General features: G+C 33.7%; 1 protein-coding gene across 9 annotated transcripts in view; it reads left to right on the top strand.

The window, feature by feature from the left end:
• LOC110453905 (cyclin-dependent kinase-like 4) overlaps positions 1–24076 on the top strand; it is a 51851-nt gene that overhangs the window by 5976 nt on the left and 21799 nt on the right. For all 9 annotated transcript variants that reach the window (XM_021503124.1, XM_021503127.1, XM_021503126.1 and 6 more), the window contains 6 exons: positions 6332–6532; positions 19208–19402; positions 19963–20141; positions 21773–21885; positions 22649–22788; positions 23511–23762. In XM_021503124.1, coding sequence (XP_021358799.1) covers positions 6365–6532; positions 19208–19402; positions 19963–20141; positions 21773–21885; positions 22649–22788; positions 23511–23762 — 1047 coding nt within the window. In that variant the 5' untranslated portion in view covers positions 6332–6364. The remainder of the gene's footprint in view (positions 1–6331; positions 6533–19207; positions 19403–19962; positions 20142–21772; positions 21886–22648; positions 22789–23510; positions 23763–24076) is intronic.

The raw sequence follows: 24076 nt of genomic DNA, 5'->3' as shown, positions 1-24076 counted from the left end.
TATAGAATTAAAAAGTGTTTTGTTCAGTCATTGGTAACAGTACTTATAGCCAGGTTATTAATGAATACAACATACAAGAGATAAACTAAAGTAAAGTTTGGTTTTCAAATGTGTATTGTAAGTGCTTATATACATAACACACTGGACAGTGGGTGTGTGGGTTTTTTTCATTGAATCATTGAATATTCGTTACATAATATATAATACTTTAAATGGAATATTCTATTAAAGTTATTGGATTTTTCTGTTATGCTGCATGTCAAACATGTGGCTATACAGACACTTCAATGACAATGACAATTTTTATTCTCAAACAATTCAGTGTAGAGAATACATCTACATGTATACAAATGGGTGACCAAAAATACTGTTGTGGTTACTTACATTTGTATAATTGATCCGGATGTTTCATAAGATATTTGTGTGCATATATATATGATAGGATCAAATTTTCACTAGATTGATCAGGTTATGGAGATCAAAACTACATGAATATGTATAAAATTCAGGAGCTTGCAAAAACTTTACATAAGATAGTAACCTGCACCTTTATGGTTTGTTGAAGACAAGCAAATATTCATTTGAAAGTATATAAATTTGTGCTGATCAACTGGAGTAGACTGTCATTGATGGGGCCAAGGTCTGTAGACAGTGTAGTTATTTTTTCCTTCAGGTTGATTTTATTTTTACCCTCACTCATTGTCAACATTGACACCCTTTTGAACTTTCACGAAAGAAAGGTTGCCATTTATATATCTGTTGTAGATTTATATAAAAAAATCATTTCACCATTTTAGATCTTATTTCTTCAATATATGCATTTTGAAAACTAGCTGATAATGTTAACATTAGGTTATTTATCAGTGCTGATACACAAAGCAAGATAAGAACCATCTTTAGTTGTTCTTTCTGAATCAATGATTGTCTGGTTAAACAGGATTGGATGATTGGAAAAATATGACAAAAGAGAATATATCTAATGTACTTTATTTCTATCAAATATTTGGCCAGTTAGTTTTTGGGAAAACTTCCTGATGGTTCCTAACTGGTAATTTTAAGATATATGAAGGGTTTTCAAGGTTGGATGGGAGGAAACATTCTTTCACGCAGAGAAATGTAGATATATGGAATAGCCTTCCATTTAATGTTGTAAATGCGATTTCAGTTAAACAATTAGAGAACCAACTTTATGAACATTGGAAAAATCAGCCACAAAAGTTTTGTTTCAAAGAAAAAATCAAGCGAAGAACTTTAAAATTATAATTTAGCATACTACGAGCTGACTATCAAAGGATTGTTAATCCTGTACATATTGCATGTATGTTGTCAGAATAAGTCTGTGTATGTATGGAGTTCTAAAAGTTGGCCAAAAGAATTACCTTGACTTATATTCAAGTTTGTAGAGGTCAAACTTGCTAAAAGACTCAAATGACATTTTCTGATGAACTGAAAGGTCTGGAGTCTTATTTGACCAATAGCTTGCTGGCATTGAGTTTACCAAGTTTGCAAAAGAAAATGAAAATGTTTGTCTCTTTTCCAGTACTTCCAGACTTTTAAAGGAGATAAAGAATATTTCTTCAACTTAGAGACATTTTTCCTCAACTCCAACAATGCTCAGTTCTTGCGGAAAATAACTAAACTAAAGAATTTCTTATAGGAATGACAATGTTCACGAGGGTTGGGTCTGAGATGTGATATTAAGACCATAAGTTATTAATTAGGTGTCCCATATTTAACTGAGCTTCTGGAGTCAGACCGATCTGGGGTTCAGTGGTACGTGAGCATATATATAGGTATCAAATTGAAAAAAAATGTCCCTACTTGTGCCTTTTCCTCTTAACTCTGGAAAATATCTCAGTATTTTCAAATATGCTTTTCTGATAAATGTTTTTATGTAGAATTACAAATGAAACGGGAATCAGACACATTTTTCATCAAAAACCATGTACAAGTTTTTTTTTTTGACTTCATGGTAGGTACATGCAAAGTATTTTATCTTCATAATACACTGTGTCCTATATTATTTCAAGCATATGCTACTTTCTTAAGGTAGTATATATTTGACTGATTTAACGTAGACAGGTAATATGAGACTGGCAATGTGTGCTTGGCCAGAAAACAGATTAACTGCTAATGTAAATAGAAACATGTTATTTTTATATTGCCAATGCATGCATACACATAGACTAAATAGAAACATGTTATTTTTATATTGCCAACACGTACACACATAGACTAGTATATTGTAGACAAATATTTGTATTGTAAATATCGCGTGTGACTTTTGTAGATCTAGTATACATACGGCACAGCACTATATTGTAATGCCGGTATATTTTAAGATAATCAACATTCACACTGTAACACCTGCTATACCAGTAGATTTAAACAATTCACAATCAGGTGTAATTTGAGGTAAGGCCCATCTCCCAAGCCAGGACAGAATAATGCTAACAGACAATGTTATATTTCCCCTGCGTGTGTATGTATGTATATATATATATTATATATAGAAATGAAGGGATGCCAGCTTTATACAATGTACACGTTAGTATAGAAATACACCTACCAACTTGATATCTATCTTCCACTATGCATTTAAACCATTTTTATTAATGCCTTTCTGATTACAAAGGGCTAAGGTTGATTGTTAGTCTATTAATTGCACACAGTATCTGTCAAGTCGATGTTCAGCCTTCTCATACAATCAATAGTCTCGCCCAGACTTTAAAAGGGGTAACAAAGGGTACCTCAATTTTACATAGGCCTGTAGGATGGCCTTCTCGATATCATCATGAATGGCCCTATCATTTTGAACTGTTGTAATTACAACTGTACATAATATTATATAATTATATTTAATAATGTCATTGATGAAAATATTTCTTTGTACTTCTGTAAACTTATTTTATAAGGTCACAATTGAAAAATATTTTCTCTTTTATGAAATACTTGTATGCATTTTTTGACATTCCTCTCCAGTATTTCAAAAACAGGTTTATGCCTCCGATTCAGATCCCCAAGTTACCATTGAAAACTTTCCTCATATATTTTTGTTGATTCAGTTTCATATATAATTCATACTTTTTTAAATGTAATTTGACGCAAAAAATTTGTGTCCACTTTGCCCTTTCCATTAAAATAGCGGTTTATCTGTGTATGAGTTAATACGAAGGTAGACTTGGAACCCCAATGTGACCCCCAGGTAAGACTGAAGCATTGGCATAGTCACACGGCACGGCACTCGGAATGGCTACAATGCCACACAAAGCCACACAAAGCCACAAGACCAGCCATTGTTTCTGGACTGGCCAAATCATACAATAATATATAGCTGCTAAAGGTTTTCTGTATAGACTTCACACAACTTCTGTGAACCTTTGTAAATAATTAACAAAGTCTGAATACTGTGTATTATAAATAAAACAGCTCATGTTGTGTGATATAACAGGTACTTTTCCTATTATTTTTTATGTTTTTGGATCAGTGACTACATTAGGGAAGTAATTGATTGTTAATGTATAATGACCTTTACCCATTTTCACATAATTATTGTCCAGGATTTAGATGCTGGGAGACAGGTATTTTCCTATGATTCTACAAGATCAATTACCAATGTAAAATATCTTTTAGGATTCTGATCAGTGACCTCATCAACGAAGTAGTTAATTATTGATGTATTATAAATGACCTCTACCCGTTTTAACCTTATTCTTACTCAGCATTAAGACACAGATATACAGGGATTCTTAGAGGATCAGTTTCCAATAGAAGATCCAAATTTCAAGTAATTATTTTCTACTCAGATTACTGACATTGCTTCAGTCAAAAAAGAAAGATAGAAAAAGAAGTTTGAGAAAAATGTTACCTTATGTTTGCCTCCCAACCCTTTCTCCCGTTGTCAGTATAATGTGACCGGGCGGAATGCTGTGCTGGTTGCCTTCGGCATGGCATTTCAGTGAGATAGCACTATGAAGTCAGCATCAGATCCGCGCTATCACATGGAGGCAAGGCAAGCACACCAAGATACCCGGTCTCCTGCATACACACATGCAAGCACGCATACAGGACACACATGGAGACATGTCCTTAAATGACCTTAGCTGTTAATAGGATGTTAAACAAAATTAAACCAAATCAAACCAAATCAAACCAATCCCTTTCTCAAAAAATCTGGAAAAAGCACTGACCGGTGTCTTTCAAAATAGCTTGTTCTTATCTAAAATGTGTCATGGTAGCCAACTTTCGAAGTTGCTTCAACTTTTATCATAATGACTACATATCTTAGAAAAAGATTATTTGGAGGTAGCTTCGATGTAAAAAGAGAGTGCTTGAGGAGGAAACGACCAACAGTTGTTAGACAAGAAGGAAGGAGGCTTGGGTTTATCACTCAATAATATATGGTAGACATACATTTGAGATGGTTGTATGTTATTAGATAACTTATTGCTTTTCAAAAGCTTTTAACAGATTGAAGTGATACATTGGGTAAACATCAATAAAAACTGACATCAAGAAGAAATCGGTGAAGAGGAAAATTTATAGGGGGCATCATGACATTAAATTGTCAAGATTTTTTTATAACAGGCTGATTTATTACTGAATGGAACCTGTGTACATATATAAACATTCTATTTTTATATTTATTTCACTATGAAGTAAATGAAATGTAAAATACTGTCGTCTTAAACAGCAAAGAAAAAAATTACCTGTTTCCTAACACCGATTACTGATTGAAACGTTATAGGAAAGATATAATGCTTTTAGGAAAACAATGGTTTAACATCACCAAAACCAATGTATTACCGCTACAAATATTACTGTTCTTGCCATCATGACAAAGTCAAAGATGTTTGTTTCATGCATATTTTGGTTATTACATCAAATATACATCTCAGTCTTTTGTTCAAAAAAATCAAAAAAATCCTTACAATTGTCATAGATTTAAATTAATGTCATAAATTCATCATGTTAAAAGGCTCCTTGTCTGCAGTATTTATGTAGCTTTTTTTCAGGACAATGAAAGCAAAAGGAAGAAAAACCATTTGTTGATATTCTGTTAATTGTACTGACCTGTACCTCTTAACAGTATCTAGGCATTCTAGTAATTCTAGTCCTAATTTCTTCTCTTGTATTGCATATCAAAATGTACTCGGTGTCGGCTTGAAAGGTTTATAGTAAATGTAAGAAACAGAAATAATGTTTTTTTTGGCCAAATAGCTAGGCTATCACAGACTGATCTGTAATGGTGCCTATTCATAAAGACAAATCACGTATTGTTATGGAAAAACTTAAAATGTATTATTTATGGATTTATTATAACCAGCATGAACTTGTATATATCTATATTCATTGTTAACCATGTTGGGACCCATCAACTTGCATTGAAATACACTTGTAGACATCTTTTAATATTTGCATGAACAGATATGAAGAAATGATTTTTTTCATGGTCTACATTTCTTTTAATATTGCTCAATCTTGCGATGTATTTTCATATACCTTCTATTAAGGTCAATCCTGTGTTGATGGTTCTGATATTTTATCACAGAGCCAGAAACAATTTATATGTAATGCCCTTGTACTTTTCTCAACTTGCTTACCACCAACATATTTTGGATCCCTTTCCTTCATTAATCTCCTTTGCTACATGTATATTGTGCATGCCAAACCCTTTTTAGTGCCAACATTTTGCTGTACAAATGATGGCATAATAACAAGGTCCTGGAATTAGAAGATTAGTTTATTAATAGATATAAATGTACATGCATTGTAATTTACAGTAACAGTGAAATCCTTATGTTTGTTGATTATTCTGGAATATTAAATCAATATTTATAGTACATGTTTTGAGAAATCTTATGCAACTTATGAATAATATTGGGTTCCATGCATTATAATTGGTATTCTTTTAAACCTTCTTCATTATATATGTTACATGTGTTTAATGTATACAGTAGTTCATTATGAATAATTTTGGAGATATGACCAATTTAATTATTGAAATTTAGAGTTTTTCTCTATACCAGAACATCATGCAAAGTTCACTTACTATATAATCTAGCAATTTTTTCAAATTGGTACACTTTCTATCAAATACATGACCTTTTTCGTGTCCACAAAATAGCTCCATATGCCCCAGCTTTGTTTTGTTATCTCAAAATTTGTAGGCCTATGCCTGGATAACTTCCCATGTTATACCAGGTTTTACTGTGTTTGATGAATATTTGAAATATGCAGTAAACTTTTGAAGCTAACGAGGCTCGACCAATCTGACCTAAATTTATACAGCTTAAGGTATGTTCTTATTTTGTTTTACCTGCATTGACAGCTTGCAGTAAAGGGATCGACGGCACTGAGGACCATGGAGAAGTATGAAAACCTTGGTCTGGTTGGAGAGGGGAGTTATGGTATGGTACTCAAATGTCGCCACAAGGAGACTGGTCAACTTGTTGCTATCAAGAAGTTCCTGGAAAGTGAGGATGATAAAATGGTCAAAAAGATTGCTCTACGTGAAGTTAGGATGCTTAAGGTACGGATTTCAATTGATTGTGCCATAGAATTTGATTACGGTAATTATTTTCCAACTGTTGTAATTATGAGTTTCGTTGAAAAGTGTGCCTGCAAATTCAGCATGCTGGTCAATCTTTTAGTGAAGTAACACTACAGACCAACAGTTAATAATGTCAACACTGCATAATTCTGTGTGAAATTAACACTGGGTGCAAGAAATCAAATTTGTACACTTAAAGAGTTGGCATTATGCATGATCTTTAAACTCCTGGATAGATTTTGAAATCAGTAAAGCACAATTTTAGGATTGGAGGTTGAAATATATTCCTAGAAAGTTAAAATAAAATAGTGTTCAAGAATATTAGCTTATCCTTGGTTCTATATTGGTCCATTTTGAAAATCAAGACATTCATACTGAAGATGCTGAATGGATCGGATATTGGTAAGCTAATAATATCCTTGAATTGATTATGATTACAGGTATGATTATTGTGTATTCTGACATTTCTATGACACAAATTGCTAAATAGAGAAATTTCTGACCATTATTAAGAGTTAAGTACTTCTTTGACAACATTTCATGTATAACAGCCATCACCCACTTAGAAATGCTTCTGATCCGAAATTAGAAATTTCCATTAGTCAGGCAATTCATCTCGAGTCTGATGTATTATGGATTATCAAACCATTCTGTTGGCCTCCTTGACCTTTGATATTGATCCAGTGACCTCTAATATAGATTTGTTAGACCTCCAATATTGATTCTTTGTCCCTTAAATTTGGTACATGAGGCTGAAAGACCCACAAGAAGTAGGTCAGACATCCTCAGTTTTAACAGTGCATAATTACTCAATTTTTACTTGATTTTTTATTTGATTTCAATTGGTACACATAAAATGACCTGTAACGTAATTTCTGACCTACCGGTATCTTAAATTTAATAGTCATGTATAATGGGAAAACCTACAGAATTGTTGTAGTGGATAGATGAAATATCTAGATTTCAATGAAGTTGTAATTGTTACACAGGAAGTAGAAATGTTATTAGACAGCCAAGGTTTACTGTTGCTCTAGTATAAGGACATTTAAATTAACTTTCTGATCTGGACAATCAGTTTTTATGTGGATCCTATATATCTGGACTCTTTTTAGTCTTTATATCATCTTCTCCACCTTCATTTTTTTTGTTGAGGCAGCATTCTCAATTAATTCAGGTCTTTATTAGGAAAAGGTTTCCCTGACCTATTACTTAAATGTTTTGTTGTGGATTTCTAAAGGTAGTGTATTTGTGTACACTTTATTGGAATGGCTTTTTATGGCCTACTCTCAAATTGCTTAGGCATATCTACAGCATTTAAGAATTGATTAATTCCTGCTCTTTCAATATTTGGCTTCCCAAGAAAGTTGATGTAAAATGTTACACAGAGACTTTTTGTGTAAGTCAATTCCAGCTTTCAAGCAAATGTCTTTAGAAGATTTGATAATGCTATGAAGGATTATTACTAAAACTTTATAGTGGATATAGGTAGGCAGTTGACGTATGACCATTGTGAATTTGAATCACTGACAGAAGGGCAATGCTTTTTTGTTCTTATATATACCTACAACCTGTTGGCGGTATTAGTACAAACAGTCAAATTATTAATAAATGATAATGAAAAAGAGTTCTGGTGTAACTACTGAATAATTGGTATTCAGCTTAAATACCACTTCCAGCTTAACATTTTATTTAAATACACTTATGTAAATACATATATTCACCAAATCCAAGAACATTTATGAGAGAGATTTACGATGTGAACCACCCTGCTGGGTTTAAATAAAATACAAAAGATTGACACACGTGTAGGATAGGTCAAGAAATCTGATTAGAAGGCTTATCACTGGCATTAGGTGTTGAACTTATTAATAGGCTTATATCGTCCAAGGAGAACAACTTAACACTATGGATTAATAACCACATTCATGCTTCTACTAAATTGTCCCCAGTCTGCAACTGGTTTGTTTTTAAAAAAAACTGTATAGTACTTTTGATCTCAAATTTTTCAGAGTTGATGATACATGAGGAAGAAAAATATTTTCAAAACTTTGTCTTTCTCCTGCAGGCCTGAACTGAAACATAGATATATGTTATTTTATGATCGAAAGGACATTGTTTATGTATACATGACTTCATGGCAACAGAGTGTGGGGTTGAATGTCATTTGAAAGGTCATATGGTTTGGTGTTTTGACGATGACAAAAGCGGTACATGTAATTTGTATTACAGTGTACATTTGTTATCGTAACCCATGTACCAAGTATGAATATATACATACCAGTATCACATAGACAGTTAGACACATTCAGGTCTTATTCCACCCTATGTGATTGTCTACATATAATCTTACCAATACTTGCAGTAGTCAACAGACCTTTAAACTTTTTGTCATTTTTGTAAAGCGAAAGACAGGTTGATATGAATTTATTAATTGCTTAGAGAATACATTGTAAAACCTTTTTACAACATCTTTTCATTCCTGAGTATTTCAAAGCTAAGCTACATAAGCTTTAATTAGATTGGATAATATAAGAATGGGAGGAAAGGCCAGGCTTTCACTTTTAGGGAGATTTCTCCCAAAAGGAAAGTTGGGAGGACATTTCTTATGATTGAAACAGCTAAGGAAATTGAGGGGAAAATACTGCCTTACTGGCAAGCTAGCTTAGCACTGGTTAGCCTTTCCTATCATATGATATAGGTTGAAACAATTTTCAAAGAATCTGTAAAAGGAGATAAATGGTCTGAAGAAAAGAGATCAAAGATCAGAATTGTAGATAATATTTAAAGGGCATTGATACAAAAAAAATCTAGTGTGCAGAGGTACGTGCTGTGTTACAAGTGTAGTGTTCACAGGGGCTCTGCCAATGTAAAATTTGAAGTTTAGGTGTCAGATTTCTTCGGTGGAAAGATATACCATGATTACTTCAATAATTGTTTTTAACTGGCCTTTATCCAGTTTCAGTTTGTATTGACACATTCATGCAAAAGTCTTGTGTGTATAGTGTATACATAAATTGTTATTATCAGAGTACATTCATGGTGGCACTAGTCAATATATGCTGACTTACATATATTTACATTTACATAGAATAATAGCAGCTTAGTGTTTCTGTTGTTTAAGAAATTATTGTTTATGGACAAGTGTATTTTCTTACACCAAATTATGGCTGAAATATTTTTGTCTTTTTTTCCCCCAGTACATACGTCTACGCATTCTTGCTGTTACTTTTTAATTGTCACAAAATGGTTTGGTTTCTTTCATTGTTTTTGATATTTCAGTAAAAAGGATTTGGTTTCATGCAGTAAATCAAATTCATTGACATTTTTTCAAGAGATTTTGGCTTAGTTTGTGCTCCAACTGCTGTTACTTGGCATGATATGTTTCTTCTGGCTAAAACATGATTGCACAGCTTTCACTCTGCTTTTCCTACATATGATAAGCTCTTTGGCTAAAACGCTATTGCTGAGCCGCTACTCTGTTGCCTCTATAGACGACATACTCCTATAGTAAAATCCCTATTGCTGAACCTTAACTTATGGGTAGTTGCCTTTATAGACGCCATGCCTCTTTAGCTAAAGCCTCTTTTTTCACAGCCTTGACACTTGCTCCTATAAATGACATGCTCCTGTAGCTAAAACCCCATTGCACAGCCTTGACTCTGTTGCCTCTATAGACAACATGCTGCTTAGCTCAATCCCCATTGCACAGCCTTGACTCTGTTGCCTCTATAGACAACATGCTGCTTAGCTCAATCCCCATTGCACAGCCTTGACTCTGTTGCCTCTATAGACAACATGCTGCTTAGCTCAATCCCCATTGCACAGCCTTGACTCTGTTGCCTCTATAGACAACATGCTGCTTAGCTCAATCCCCATTGCACAGCCTTGACTCTGTTGTCTCTATAGACAACATGTTGCTTAACTCAATCCCCATTGCACAGCCATGACTCTGTTGCCTCTATAGACAACATGCTGCTTAGCTCAATCCCCATTGCACAGCCTTGACTCTGTTGCCTTACTTGCCTCTGTAGGTGACATGCTGCTTAGCTCAATCCCCATTGCACAGCTTTGACTCTGTTGCCTGACTTGCCTCTATAGGTGACATGCTGCTTAGCTCAATCCCCATTGCACAGCCTTGACTCTGTTGCCTGACTTGCCTCTATAGGTGACATGCTGCTTACCTCAATCCCCATTGCACAGCCTTGACTCTGTTGCTTGACTTGCCTCTATAGGTGACATGCTGCTTACCTCAATTCCCATTGCACAGCCTTGACTCTGTTGCCTGACTTTCCTCTGTAGGTGACATGCTGCTTAGCCCAATCCCCATTGCACAGCCTTGACTCTGTTGCCTATATAGGTGACATGCTGCTTAGCTCAATCCCCATTTCACAGCCTTGACTCTGTTGCCTGACTTGCCTCTGTAGGTGACATGCTGCTTAGCCCAATCCCCATTGCACAGCCTTGACTCTGTTGTCTCTATAGACAACATGTTGCTTAACTCAATCCCCATTGCACAGCCATGACTCTGTTGCCTCTATAGGTGACATGCTGCTTACCTCAATTCCCATTGCACAGCCTTGACTCTGTTGCCTGACTTGCCGCTATAGGTGACATGTTGCTTAGCTCAATCCCCATTGCCCAGCCTTGACTCTGTTGCCTCTATAGGTGACATGCTGCTTACCTCAATTCCCATTGCACAGCCTTGACTCTGTTGCCTGACTTGCCGCTATAGGTGACATGTTGCTTAGCTCAATCCCCATTGCACAGCCATGACTCTGTTGCCTCTATAGACAACGTGCTGCTTAGCTCAATCCCCATTGCACAGCCTTGACTCTGTTGCCTGACTTGCCTCTATAGGTGACATGCTTCTCTTGCTAAAACTCTGCTAACACTGGATTATCTCACTTTCAGTTAAAATGCACAAAAGATAAATGTTGCCATATGTGGAATTGAAGATGGTGATGTGGGTAAATGGCCTACAAAATGTGTGTGGATACCTTTGTTTTTCCTCGAATGGAGGCTGATTTTACCTTTTCAAGTTGATATAAGTTGTCTTGTTTCGTTGCATTAAATATAGAGGCATAGGATGGGGATATGTTCTCTATTAACCAGACCTTTATAGACAGGTATGTGATCTCATACATGGTAGTGGAAAGTTAACTGAGTATTTGCAAATGACAAGGATGAATCAATATCTGACTTTCGATCCAAAACGAGTAGGTATGCAGATACATTTAACCATTTGAACCAGTGTCTTCGTGCTTTTTTAGTCCCCAAGCCATCGGTTTCTATTGAAGGGGACATACTCCAGATTTGCACTACTTTCTTAGTCAATCAGTCTGCCCATGTACTCTGTAATTGCCTAATTTTGTATGCCACTAGCACTTGAGGTGGCAGAGGGTCACATACTAAAATCTGCATGGTCTTATGTACCGCTATATACAGAGTTATGGCCCAGATGTTTTCGATGACCTTGGGCTGCAAAATTCAATTATATAGGAGTTTTTTGGAAAGTAATTGGTTTATAATTATTGCAAACATAAGATTTGTTTTCAACAACAGAATTCCAATGATGATTTTGGTGCAATTCACATTTAACCATCAATAACCTCTCTGTCCCCTAATTGATTTATAATGAACAGTGCTGTGATACCAGTATGTGTTTGTATTCAGGCATAAAAAGGTCTTGTCAGATGAGAAAATCTTCAATAAACGACAGATGAAATAATTCCCGGGACACGAAAATCTTTGGAAATAATGTCCTGCTGGATATTAAATCAATGCCTTGTCTATATTCCATGTAGTGGAGGTAAATTGTTTGATATGAATGTCTATACTTCATAACTATAGTGTCAGTCAATTCTAAAAACCAATGTAATGAAATTGTTTTACTGTGTTCATGTCAAATTTGCACAATGCTTACTTTACATGAATATAAATTTATGGAATAAGCATTGTACAATTTCTTAATAATACATGAACACAAATGTTTTGGATCAGCTTAGGGATTTGTCATCTGCAGCTGAAAAGAAAAAAAACCCATTTGAACTCTATTTTAAAGAAACAATACACACGAGAACTTTCTGACTTTATAAACTCATCTTATGTTTTGATATATATTGTCACACAATGTGTTTATATGTTCTCAAATACAGTGATACAAACAGTTTAACAGGTACAAAAATGTATTATTTTTTTGTGGATTTCAAGTTCGCTATACTTTAAAAGCCGCTAAAACCCAATGATCATGTAGGCTCAAAGATTTATACAAAACCTCCAGTGCTCACAAATTTGCTCAAAGCTTTGTAACAATAGGTGGAGTGTGGGCCCTGCGTCGATATTTGTTCATGGATTAGAATCCTATACATCGATGGCCATAAATAATTTAATGCAAACACAATTATCTTGTAGGGTGTATATAAAACCACTCGAGCGATTTGAATGAGACAAATATTTCGATATGTTTGAGCTGGGTACAGGTATTGTATACAAAGAATGGAGATACTAAAGATAAATTTATCATTTCAAGTGAATTAATATACTTATTAAATACAGATTATACCAGAGAAATAATGTCAATTTGTAAGCTGTATAGGGAGAAATTGTGTATATATAATACAGTAGAGGAAGGTTTTGTGTGCTGTATTTTAAAATTATTTCTCAATAATTGATCAAAACAGGCGTGCACTTGTGTTGGGTTCACAGAAATCTGTGAGCGAACCGATGGTACATATATACGTGTACTACACACCAAAGATGTACCCCAAGGAATACAAAATATGTGAATAATTTACTTAGACCTCCAGAAGGGTCATGCATATTTGAGCTCGCCTCAACATGCAATGAAACTACTTTTACTGTATCCTTAAATAGAATAGCTATTCAGATTATATGAAATGGGTCCTGTTGAACATAATCTACATGTATTTGGAACTCTTATTGCAAAAGGAGATAAAATGTAACAATTAGATAGAACATATCTTTTAGATGAATTCATATTTAGAAGAAAATTTCAGCACCTACAATCATAAAATTTTCTGAAATCCAGTCTTTTCTGTCATGACTGTAACAATAACCCTCAAAAATCAAACGATTCATTTGATAAATTGGTAGAATTACTGTCTGGCGAATTTACTTTAAAACTGAAGGGTCATGCATGACTTTGATCTTGATACGTACATGTATCACATATTTCTGAAAATTTTCCTTAAGTATTTTCCAGAATGTTTATAATAATTTTGTTTACCAGTAAGATGCTAATTTGACTGTTTGAGGATCAGCTGTTGTAAAATCTATGGATCATTATCACAAAGTTCTGATCTGGCCTACTTAAAAAGTATTTAGGATACAACAGTGATTTAGATATGTGGAAAGGCTTAAAACTCAGAGGACTAATTGACACGTTTAAGGAAATGTAATCGTCTTTCGTTGTCAATGGATCTGTNGAAATATTTATCAAAAGAAATTTATACTATGTTGCGAATTACAATTTCGAGATAACCTTCTTTTATTTACGAACTTATGTCTTTGATGCTGAAATTGACAACTTTATAAAAATACATTTTCACTGAAATTATGAAATCTGGGTGTCGGAAAGGTGTAAAATTATTCTTCGGAAAAGAAAAAAACAGTAGTTGAGCTAGATAAGAAATTATACGGGGGCAGGCTCCTATGGAGAATTAACATTACTGGAAACAGGCCCTTTTCTGAAATCCAGTCTTTTCTGTCATGACTGTAACAATAACCCTCAAAAATCAAACGATTCATTTGATAAATTGGTAGAATTACTGTCTGGGTGAATTTACTTTAAAACTGAAGGGTCATGCATGACTTTGATCTTGATACGTACATGTATCACATATTTCTGAAAATTTTCCTTAAGTATTTTCCAGAATGTTTATAATAATTTTGTTTACCAGTAAGATGTTAATTTGACTGTTTGAGGATCAGCTGTTGTAAAATCTATGGATCATTATCACAAAGTTCTGATCTGGCCTACTTAAAAAGTATTTAGGATACAACAGTGATTTAGATATGTGGAAAGGCTTAAAACTCAGAGGACTAATTGACACGTTTAAGGAAATGTAATCGTCTTTCGTTGTCAATGGATCTGTCTATATAAACATCTCCTTTTTTATGATCACTGTACAGTCTATTAAGATTTCAAACCATCGTTGGGAATACATTCTTGTCCCATAAACAGTTTTAAACATATGCGGTGTCTGTGGTGAAATGTCCCCTGCAGCTTCTAGTAGATATTTAAACATGTCTACTTTTCTGTAATGTGAGACCAGAAAGCTGTATAGACCCCCTCAGTGGTTATAGGAAAGATAATCCGTGGGGTGGGTGTGTTTGTTTACTCCACAAATATTGATTAATTATAGATTTCCTTTTTACCTTACCCTGGCCATGATCTGGTCCCATATATCAGTTTCAGTGTTAATACACTTGTAGAATAGATACAGTTCAATCAACTGTCATTGTAAACAAACTGGCATTTTATACAACTGTTTCATGATTTAATTAAAAAAAATGTCTCTTTGATGAGAAAATAAACAAAAAATAACCAATTTTTGTTTTTGATCAGTTGACCTGAATATCCTGTTGAGCCCATCAATTCAATTTCCATTGACCATTGAATTTTTTTTAATCAATCTAATCTTCCGGAGTTGTGGATCTATAACTACACAGACTAATTACATGATATAGATTGAAAGAATCAAAGCTTCAGATTTTTTCCTTTGGTGGTAATTATAAGGTGAATTAATGTTGAAGATTTAACTAGTTATTGCACAATAAACTAATATTCTTCTCAAAATATGGCCCATTGATTAATAAGCTTTAGGCTTAACCAGTCTTTGGGCCATTTCCCAGTTTTTAAGCTATTGTATATCAATGAAACGGTAAGTGTTATGGACCATTTTAATTTTAATTTGCCATATATATGGCCCATGGCTCATGCCCTTCCTAAATCCTTATTGACCCTATATTTTAAGTTTTGATCGAGATTCCTCAACTTTGAGATATTACTTTTAATTTGGTTTATTGGTCAAATATTTATGACTTGTTAATTATCAATAAACCCCATATAAGGTCACACATGGCTGAAATGTCGATCCAGTATTTAAGAATGGATCAATCCCACTGCATTCTGGCTTTTCGTAGAAAGAGTAACCTCCCCTTTATATCATTTTGGATGACTGTAGTACAGAATTTTCTGTTCCTGATTTTGTCAATTTTAAAAGTCCATCAGTTAGTTTGACTTCTTAAGCCATCAAAATGTTGCTAAAATATGTTTAAGTTGAATGAAAACAAAACTGACAACATAATATGCTGACAGTGACCAATGCAATATATTTCAAATATTGATACAGACACACTGCTTTATTATATAATAAATGGAGAATAAAGAGACCTAATCTTGTCTCGGCTACACTGGGTACATAAAATCAATATACAATATATATAATTAAATATGTTGCTTGAAGAAAATTGTGTCTTAATATAAAGTATATAAAATTTAAGGTAAAAGCAGACCAAAGAAGGTTTAAAAAGTAGTATAATAGAGTAAAGAGAAGAAGAATTAATGAAAAGAAGGAAGTAAAGACAAGAAACCCCCCCAAAAAACACAAAAGTGTGATTCAACCTAATGTAAAGCCTCTTGGTGAATAAAAATCAAGGTGATACTTGTAAAATTGAATAACTTGCATATTACAACCTACTGGATAGTTCAAAGGAAGGTATTACAATACATTAACACAATTCTTATACAGCACTAAAGGATCTTTTCACCCATGAAGAGTATTTGATTGTAGGAATTCTCGGTATCAAGAAGAATATTGTTGAAGTTTTAACCTTTTTGGACCCTGCCTTTTTGTATTAGCCCCTGGGGGGCAGGATCCATATATTTCACAATTTGATCAATGTCACTCAAACACTTACTGTTCAAACAGTAGAAGTTGCAAATTAAAAATTGCTGTCACTGGCTATAAATTATTCGTGTTAATATTGCTACCACTTATAATTACCTGTAATTACTAATTATATTATTTTCATGCCTACTGCAAACTGTGTATATCTCTATGGAATATTAAAAATTTCCTTTAAAGAGATTCTTATCTGTTGTGCAAGTTATCAGCCGTTCAGCTTCTGTTGGATATCAATTTATTATTGACAGAAAATTGCTGGCAGCTTATCTTTTGGAAATGTGATCGGTTACCCAATTATTAATTCCTTCGTTGACTTCAAAGGGCCTTGTGTGTTTTGTGCTTGCCTGTTAAGGTATATTGCACTATATAGGTAGAACGCTGGCCTGATACAACAGACTGATGAAGCTATCTATTATTGATTCCTTTACTGCTATGTTTGTAATTACTAAACCAATACAATTGATTGTAGCAAAAAACGTGGCCTTATGTTTCTAGTAATGTCAGCTTGTCGGTGAAGTATTTTTACCTTCTTGAACAATACCAGACATGTTAGCACAATAGCTTTGTTGTTTATTGAATGGTTTGTTTACATTTATTGACATGGTGTGGTTTACTTTACATCATGGGGCATAAATAATTATATCAGGCCACAGTTAGAAAAATTATTGTGTTTGTGTTATAATTACAGGGAGTTCATCATTATAGCAGTGGCTAAATCCAGTAAATAGATTTATATATTTGTTACAGTATCTACTGTATTGGGGAGATCTAATGTACTCTTAGCAATTGAAGGACTTTTAAATTTACTGTCTGCCAAATCTATGATTTATTTCCTTCACAGTGATATGTTTCCAGTTTGACTTATTTCTTTACCTCTAAGATTGAACTTTAATTCCTGGTTATGTTAATAATAGTTTTTGGTCATAAATAACAACTGAAATGAAATTCCTTAGCCCATTATTTTACCTGTAGTGTAGTTATTTCAAAGTATTTGTGGTTTTTTTTAGCTTTCAGCTCTGTAAACTCAAATTACACATACCCCCAGCAAGAAATCAATATTTACACCAGATATTTTGGTCCGTCTGTCTTCATGTCCACATATTCCATACAGATTTTTAATGCACAACTTATGAGTTTTTAGCCAGTGATCTTTTTGCATCATGTGCAGTTCTTAGATGTCTTCAACACTGTCAGAATTTTGAGAAAAATTGATCAGAGTCAAATAGGTCCTCAGTTTGAAATTAATTTAGTTGAACTTTGTCTGTCACGACTGATGTACAGGGGAATCTGTGATGTTTATGAAATAATTATGTCCCTTTGGTACAAAGAGAATTGCAAAGACAATAGACCATCTGTTTAAAATGTTTGTTTCACTGAATTTTGATCACAACATAGACTAGTTGTACATATGTTTATAAAGTGTTATTGTAGGCATGTTGATGCTATGAGTTTTCATAGAGTTATAGCATTTCTTAAAAGCATTGTAATATTGTCTCTTTTAATCTTATTTTCTTGAAACTTACCCGATTAAAGTTCAAAAAGGAAATAACAAATTTTGATGTGCAGAAATTGGACATATTTAATACCTTGTTTACAAATTCAGAGATGTGTCTCTGTTTCAAATGGCCTTAATCTTCTGAAGTTTCCACAAATGTATATAAACATTAATCATGAAATGGAATTAAATAGATTTGTTTTATGCACTAAGAGTGCAAAAATAGATTCAAGCTCCTCACAATATTTAATACCATATAGACGCCAGGCGAATTAAATTAGGTGTATATAATACATATATAGTTATACAGTACTTATGTACAGTTATATAGTGGTTTGATAAGCTGTACTGTATTAATATCCTGTTTTGGTATTACAATGTACTCAAAAATATACAGACTGATCTCCGATGAAGCTTCTGTATAGCTAAACGTTCATAGTCAACCACCCAAGTCCCTAGGCAATGGTTTATGATCCTTTAAACCAATGATTGTTGACCAAAGTGGAAAATTTTATGTTGGTCTAATCAACAATAGACATGGTAGACTGCTGTTTTAGGGTTGTTGATCTTTTGGGCAAGCAGTTGTTGACAACAGTTGATTGACAACAGCTGATTGACAACAGCAATTGCTTGTTCTAAATTTACTAGGAGCTGAGATGAAAATGAACTATTAGAATCAACTCTAGATCTTGTAGCAGTCATTTTAATTTGTGGAAATTAGAGCAAGAAGAGATTTTGAAATTCTCTAGCAGTTGAGGGCTGTAGTAAATATTGAATGTCACTAAGCACAAAAATCAATTAGCCAAACATTACCAATAAACAAAACAGAAAAAACAAATATGTTGATCTTGTAGTGTAGTTGTATGCTTTAACCTGCATCAAATCACCAAGACAGTCTTTCTATTTAATGTTTAAACTAGACACTAGATGTTAGAGAGCACCCGAAGGGTGGTTAACAAATTTATCTGTTATTATCTCCATTACAGTTGGCTCAATGAGAGTCATTTACCACTAAATATTTTGCCAATATTATCACACAGTTCTTATGCTATTCATTTTCAATATACCCAATGATGATGTTGCAGTCTTTACAATCAACTCACAATTGTATGAATTAGCTGAGACACAAGTGTTTCACTATCCATCAGCATAATGCATCAAGATGACTTGAAACCTTGACCTGGGTTATCCTAGAATTTATAATATTTTTTTTTCTTCTATTGATTGCAGCAACTACGGCATGATCATCTAGTGAACCTTATAGAAGTGTTCCGGAGAAAAAAGAGACTCTATTTAGTGTTCGAATTCGTGGACCATACCGTTTTAGATGAACTGGAAAAATGTCCAAATGGCCTGGACGAAAACACAGTGCGGAGAATTCTCTGGCAAGTGCTGAAGGGAATAGAATTCTGTCATGTACACAATGTAAGTAGAAATTTACTGGATCAGTTCTGTGTACTGTGTGCTGTCTACTGTTTACTGGTAAACTTTCATCTAGTGAATTGTTTACCTTCCACTGGCGACAGTCATTTACACCCAATATTAATTTCTCTCTTCTAAGTGGAAATAAGTTACAAAGTAAGCTGTGTTCTAGTCATAATGAAAAAAAAATCATCCCAGAGGGCAAAAAGGTGATAGCTAAACTGCAGCGAACAGTTTTTTGCATACAGTACTACCATTAATTAAACTTTTAATGATTATCAATGGTATGTTTTAATGTAGAACAACAATTTCTTGTGTTTAACATTCAGTTTTACGAACAGTGCTGAAAGATGCATGGTCTCACAAGGAGACAGTTCATAGTGCGAGTCCTAGCAGTAGATTTATGTTTTTTGTTTTCTCAAAGATTTCTTTTTCCTTTTTTTTGAAGACAGAATTAGTCATTTGCGTTCTCTTGAAAACAAAACTTTCACAAAGAATTCATTTCATAAGGATTTTATTAAAGATTGAAAGGTGGACTTTTACATGTTTTATTATCTTTTCAGATCATTCATAGAGACATTAAACCAGAAAATATTTTAGTCAGTAAATCTGGGATTGTCAAATTGTGTGATTTCGGATTTGCACGAACATTAGCACAGCCTGGTGAGACATACACAGACTATGTGGCCACAAGATGGTATCGGGCCCCTGAACTCCTAGTAGGGGACACCAAATACGGCAGGTAACTATACGTTTATTTATGTATCATAACTAGAGTACGCTAATGGTAATTATACTTTTTTACCAGTGTTGCTAGTATCTGCCCTTTGTGTCTCGCTGGTATTTGGTCCCCATACTCTTGGTGAGTGACACAAATATGGCAGGTATTTTTGCAATACCTGCAACCCTATTTATTGTAACGTCTAGAGCATTCTATTGCATTTAATTGAATCCCAGCTGGTTTTCAATGTGCTATTAGATGTAGGTTTGACTTATGATATCTGGGGAAGCTTGTGCAGAACTACAGAACACTGTTTTCAAATATATATGCTACCAGCTTATTGTGACATGTATCCTATTACCAATAGAGTTCCACTTTAAGAAATATGTAAAATATTTTGTATGAATTATGCAACCCACAACAATATTGGAGGTGTATCCTATCACCAATAGAGTGACACTCTAAGAAATATGTAAAATATTTTGTATGGATTATGCAACCCGCAACAATATTTATTGGAGGTTTGGGGGGAAAGGGTAGTGTTTGCTGGAATCAAGTTGTCAGCCTGTTTATCTGTATGTCTGTAGTTTGAAGATTATTCAAACAACTACTGTTTTCATTCAAAACTTTTTAAAATCTGCTGATGATAGATATGCTTTTTCATTGGAGATTATTCTAAAACAAATCACAGATGTGATGTTTAATGCACAATATATCCTAAAAATAAACTTTGTGTAGATATTTATCAAGGGTAGTCTTTCGAAGGATGATCATTTGTTTAAATATAACTGTATATAGATATTTACCTTTTTTGGAGATTGAACAGCTTATTTTCAATTATACAGTATGGATGCAAATGTCTTACATTAATCCTGTATATATGTAAAGCTATTTTGTGTTCAGACCAGTATGACAGTTACAAAAGTACTGTACGATCCATATACTGTATAACATTCTAAAACTTCTCCAGACCCTATTTTCTAATATATTCAGCTGTTGATACAAATGTTGTAACAGCCTTGAGTACACCCTGCCAGTAAATTTATTCATGTACCTGATGGGAACTGTGGTCCAGAATAAATTCACTACACCTTCATTGAACATGGGCTTTGTAGCAGGTCGCGTACAGAGCCAGTTTTGTTTTACATAATAACTGAACTCAGACTTAAAAAGTGGTAAATGGAAAGTAAACAGTGAGAAAATTAAACTATTCATAACGATATAGAGTTATATTCATATTCATCATGATTATATTCATATATTTGTGTGTAGGAAATTAACATTATTAATCAATATTAAGTGTACCAGTGTTTAGTGATAGAACCAAGATAATTCTACTTTAATTTCTGGGGTTTTTCTTCATGTTTTTTTAAGATAATTAAAAAAGTAACAAAATTTGATATACCTTTTGAATTTTCCTATGAAATATTTATGAAGCAGTTGCAAAACTGGGAGCCCATGAGACAAATGCAAAGATAAACAAATGACCATATAAAATTCACATAGCCTGGAAGTAAACCAGTATTTGCTATGAAAGGATTCTTATCTAAAAATATGTGAGTCAGTAAATACATGTTGGCTTGAGAGGATAAGTAATTATTTTGTATACATCAGATCATTTTTGATTATTCTGTGCAATTGTTTCCTTGCAGAGCTGTGGATGTGTGGGCGATAGGGTGTCTGTTAGCTGAAATGTTGACGGGAGAACCACTCTTTCCTGGCGAATCCGATATAGACCAACTTTATCACATAGTCAAATGTTTTGGTAAGACAGGGAGCTCACAAACATTTGTTTTGATAAATCTGTAAATCTGGAGATCACCTTTTTCATTTAATGAACAAATGTAAATGTCATAAACCATCTTTAAATTTTACAAATTGCTAAAATATAGCTCCCTCTAAAGTCTTTGCATTGGTGTCATCTTCTACAAATGTCTCTACATGTACAGTAAAACCTTTAGTGACATTCTGAAAAGGATCCCTTTTAGAGAGGTGTCCTTATCTCGGTAAAAACCTGGCTGTAAGAGACATACATGTACATGGCATTATCCTTTATAATTTAAACACCTCAGGGACAGATACATTTGTTCAAATTAGAACAGGTTACATAGAGGTATGCGGTTTGGCCTTAATTGAATCTTTTTAAAATACAGGTTTCTTGGCTATGTTTTGCAATACAGTTTTCTGTGTTATGTATTATAATACAGGTTTCTGGGTTATGTATTGTAATACAGGTTTCTGGGTTATGTATTGTAATACAGGTTTCTGGGTTATGTATTGTAATACAGGTTTCTGGATTATGTATTGTAATACAGGTTTCTGGGTTATGTATTGTAATACAGATTTCTGGGTTATGTATTGTAATACAGGTTTCTGGGTTATGTATTGCCCAGTTTAGACAGGTTAACTTAAGTCATGCAAACAGAATGCAGTTGTGACGGATTGATACTTGGAGTACTTTCCTCTTTAATAAGGTTGTCATGGAAGTGTATATTTTTTATACCGAATTATTATTTTTTTATTTGCAGGAAATTTAACTCAACGCCACAAAGAAGTGTTTCTAAATAACCCTATGTTTGTTGGGATGCGGACGCCAGAAGTTCGAGAGGTTTCACCTCTAGAAAAGAAATTTACGAGGATATCATCATTTTCACTAGATGTAATGAAGGTAAATATTAGGAATGAGTTGTTTATGGATTTTTTAAATTATTTATTTGAAAGTGTTCATTGACATATTATCCTCTGGATCAATGATAACCATTAAATACATTGTATTGTTAAAGTATGTCGCAACCTGTGTCAACAAAATCGCTACTAGGAGTAATTCAGTGGTTTATGAACAAAAGACTCAAAAGGCAGATTGAGATTATTAGCAAATAATAATACTTATTTCCGAAAACATTCTACCTATATATGGGCTAAGGGGATATAGCAGCTGTGATACTAATACTAATACTCTCATGTATGTACCCGGCCAGCTGTATCATAGCTGTTGACTTGGCAATGTGTGATAGCCCAAAATAACATTCTTGGGGGATTACGAATTACAAATTGAGTAACTGCCCAAATGAAGATGTACCACAGATGAATATAAGCGGAAGAAATAAATCAATTTTTATATATCATTATATCCCCATGTTTATAAATTGTCTTTTGCATTATGTATAAATCATATCGGATGAAACATCTGGTATTTTTGTATGCTTAAAGACATGAAAAAAATGTTGAATATCATATTTTTCCGTGATTTGAAAACAACAGACTGTAACTACATCTAAATCAAAAAATGTTTCAAGAAAAAGAAAAGACAAATACTATATCCTAGTGCTATTCTTTATGTATTACATCTTGTGTTGTTTTATAACAATATCATCATTCTTTATCTCACAGCAATGTCTACGACTGGACCCAGATGATCGGCCGAGCTGTTCACAGTTGCTGAAGCACGAGTTCTTTAATAAGGATGGATTTTGTGCTCGGTTTTCTCAGGACTTAAAACAGAGAGTACACCGTGAAAATAACAACAATCCACTAATCAAATCTCAGTCAAGTGAAAAAGAGGATGACAACAAGGATGATTCTAAGACGTCAAATTCCAAGAAAAAGAAAAAATCTGACAATAAAGATTCAAAGGATGGAAAGGTTTACCCATTTCTTTACATCTTCACATGGACACTGGAAAATTCATGTTATTGTCCATTTGGGGGGTTTATACAAAAATACAGAATTCATGTTATTGTCCATTTGGGGGGTTTATACAAAATTACAGAATTAATGTTTTTGTCCATTTGGGGGGTTTTATACAAAAATACAGAATGAATGTTATTGTCCATTTTGGGGGGTTTATACAAAAATACAGAATTAATGTTATTGTCCATTTGGGGGGTTTATACAAAAATACAGAATTCATGTTATTGTCCATTTGGGGGGTTTATACAAAAATACAGAATGCATAA

This window comes from Mizuhopecten yessoensis, unplaced genomic scaffold (genome assembly GCF_002113885.1).
Source record: "Mizuhopecten yessoensis strain PY_sf001 unplaced genomic scaffold, ASM211388v2 scaffold7547, whole genome shotgun sequence".
Lineage (NCBI taxonomy): Eukaryota > Metazoa > Mollusca > Bivalvia > Pectinida > Pectinidae > Mizuhopecten > Mizuhopecten yessoensis.
Note: the sequence above shows the minus strand (reverse complement) of the source record. Positions and strands in the feature narration are given on the sequence as shown.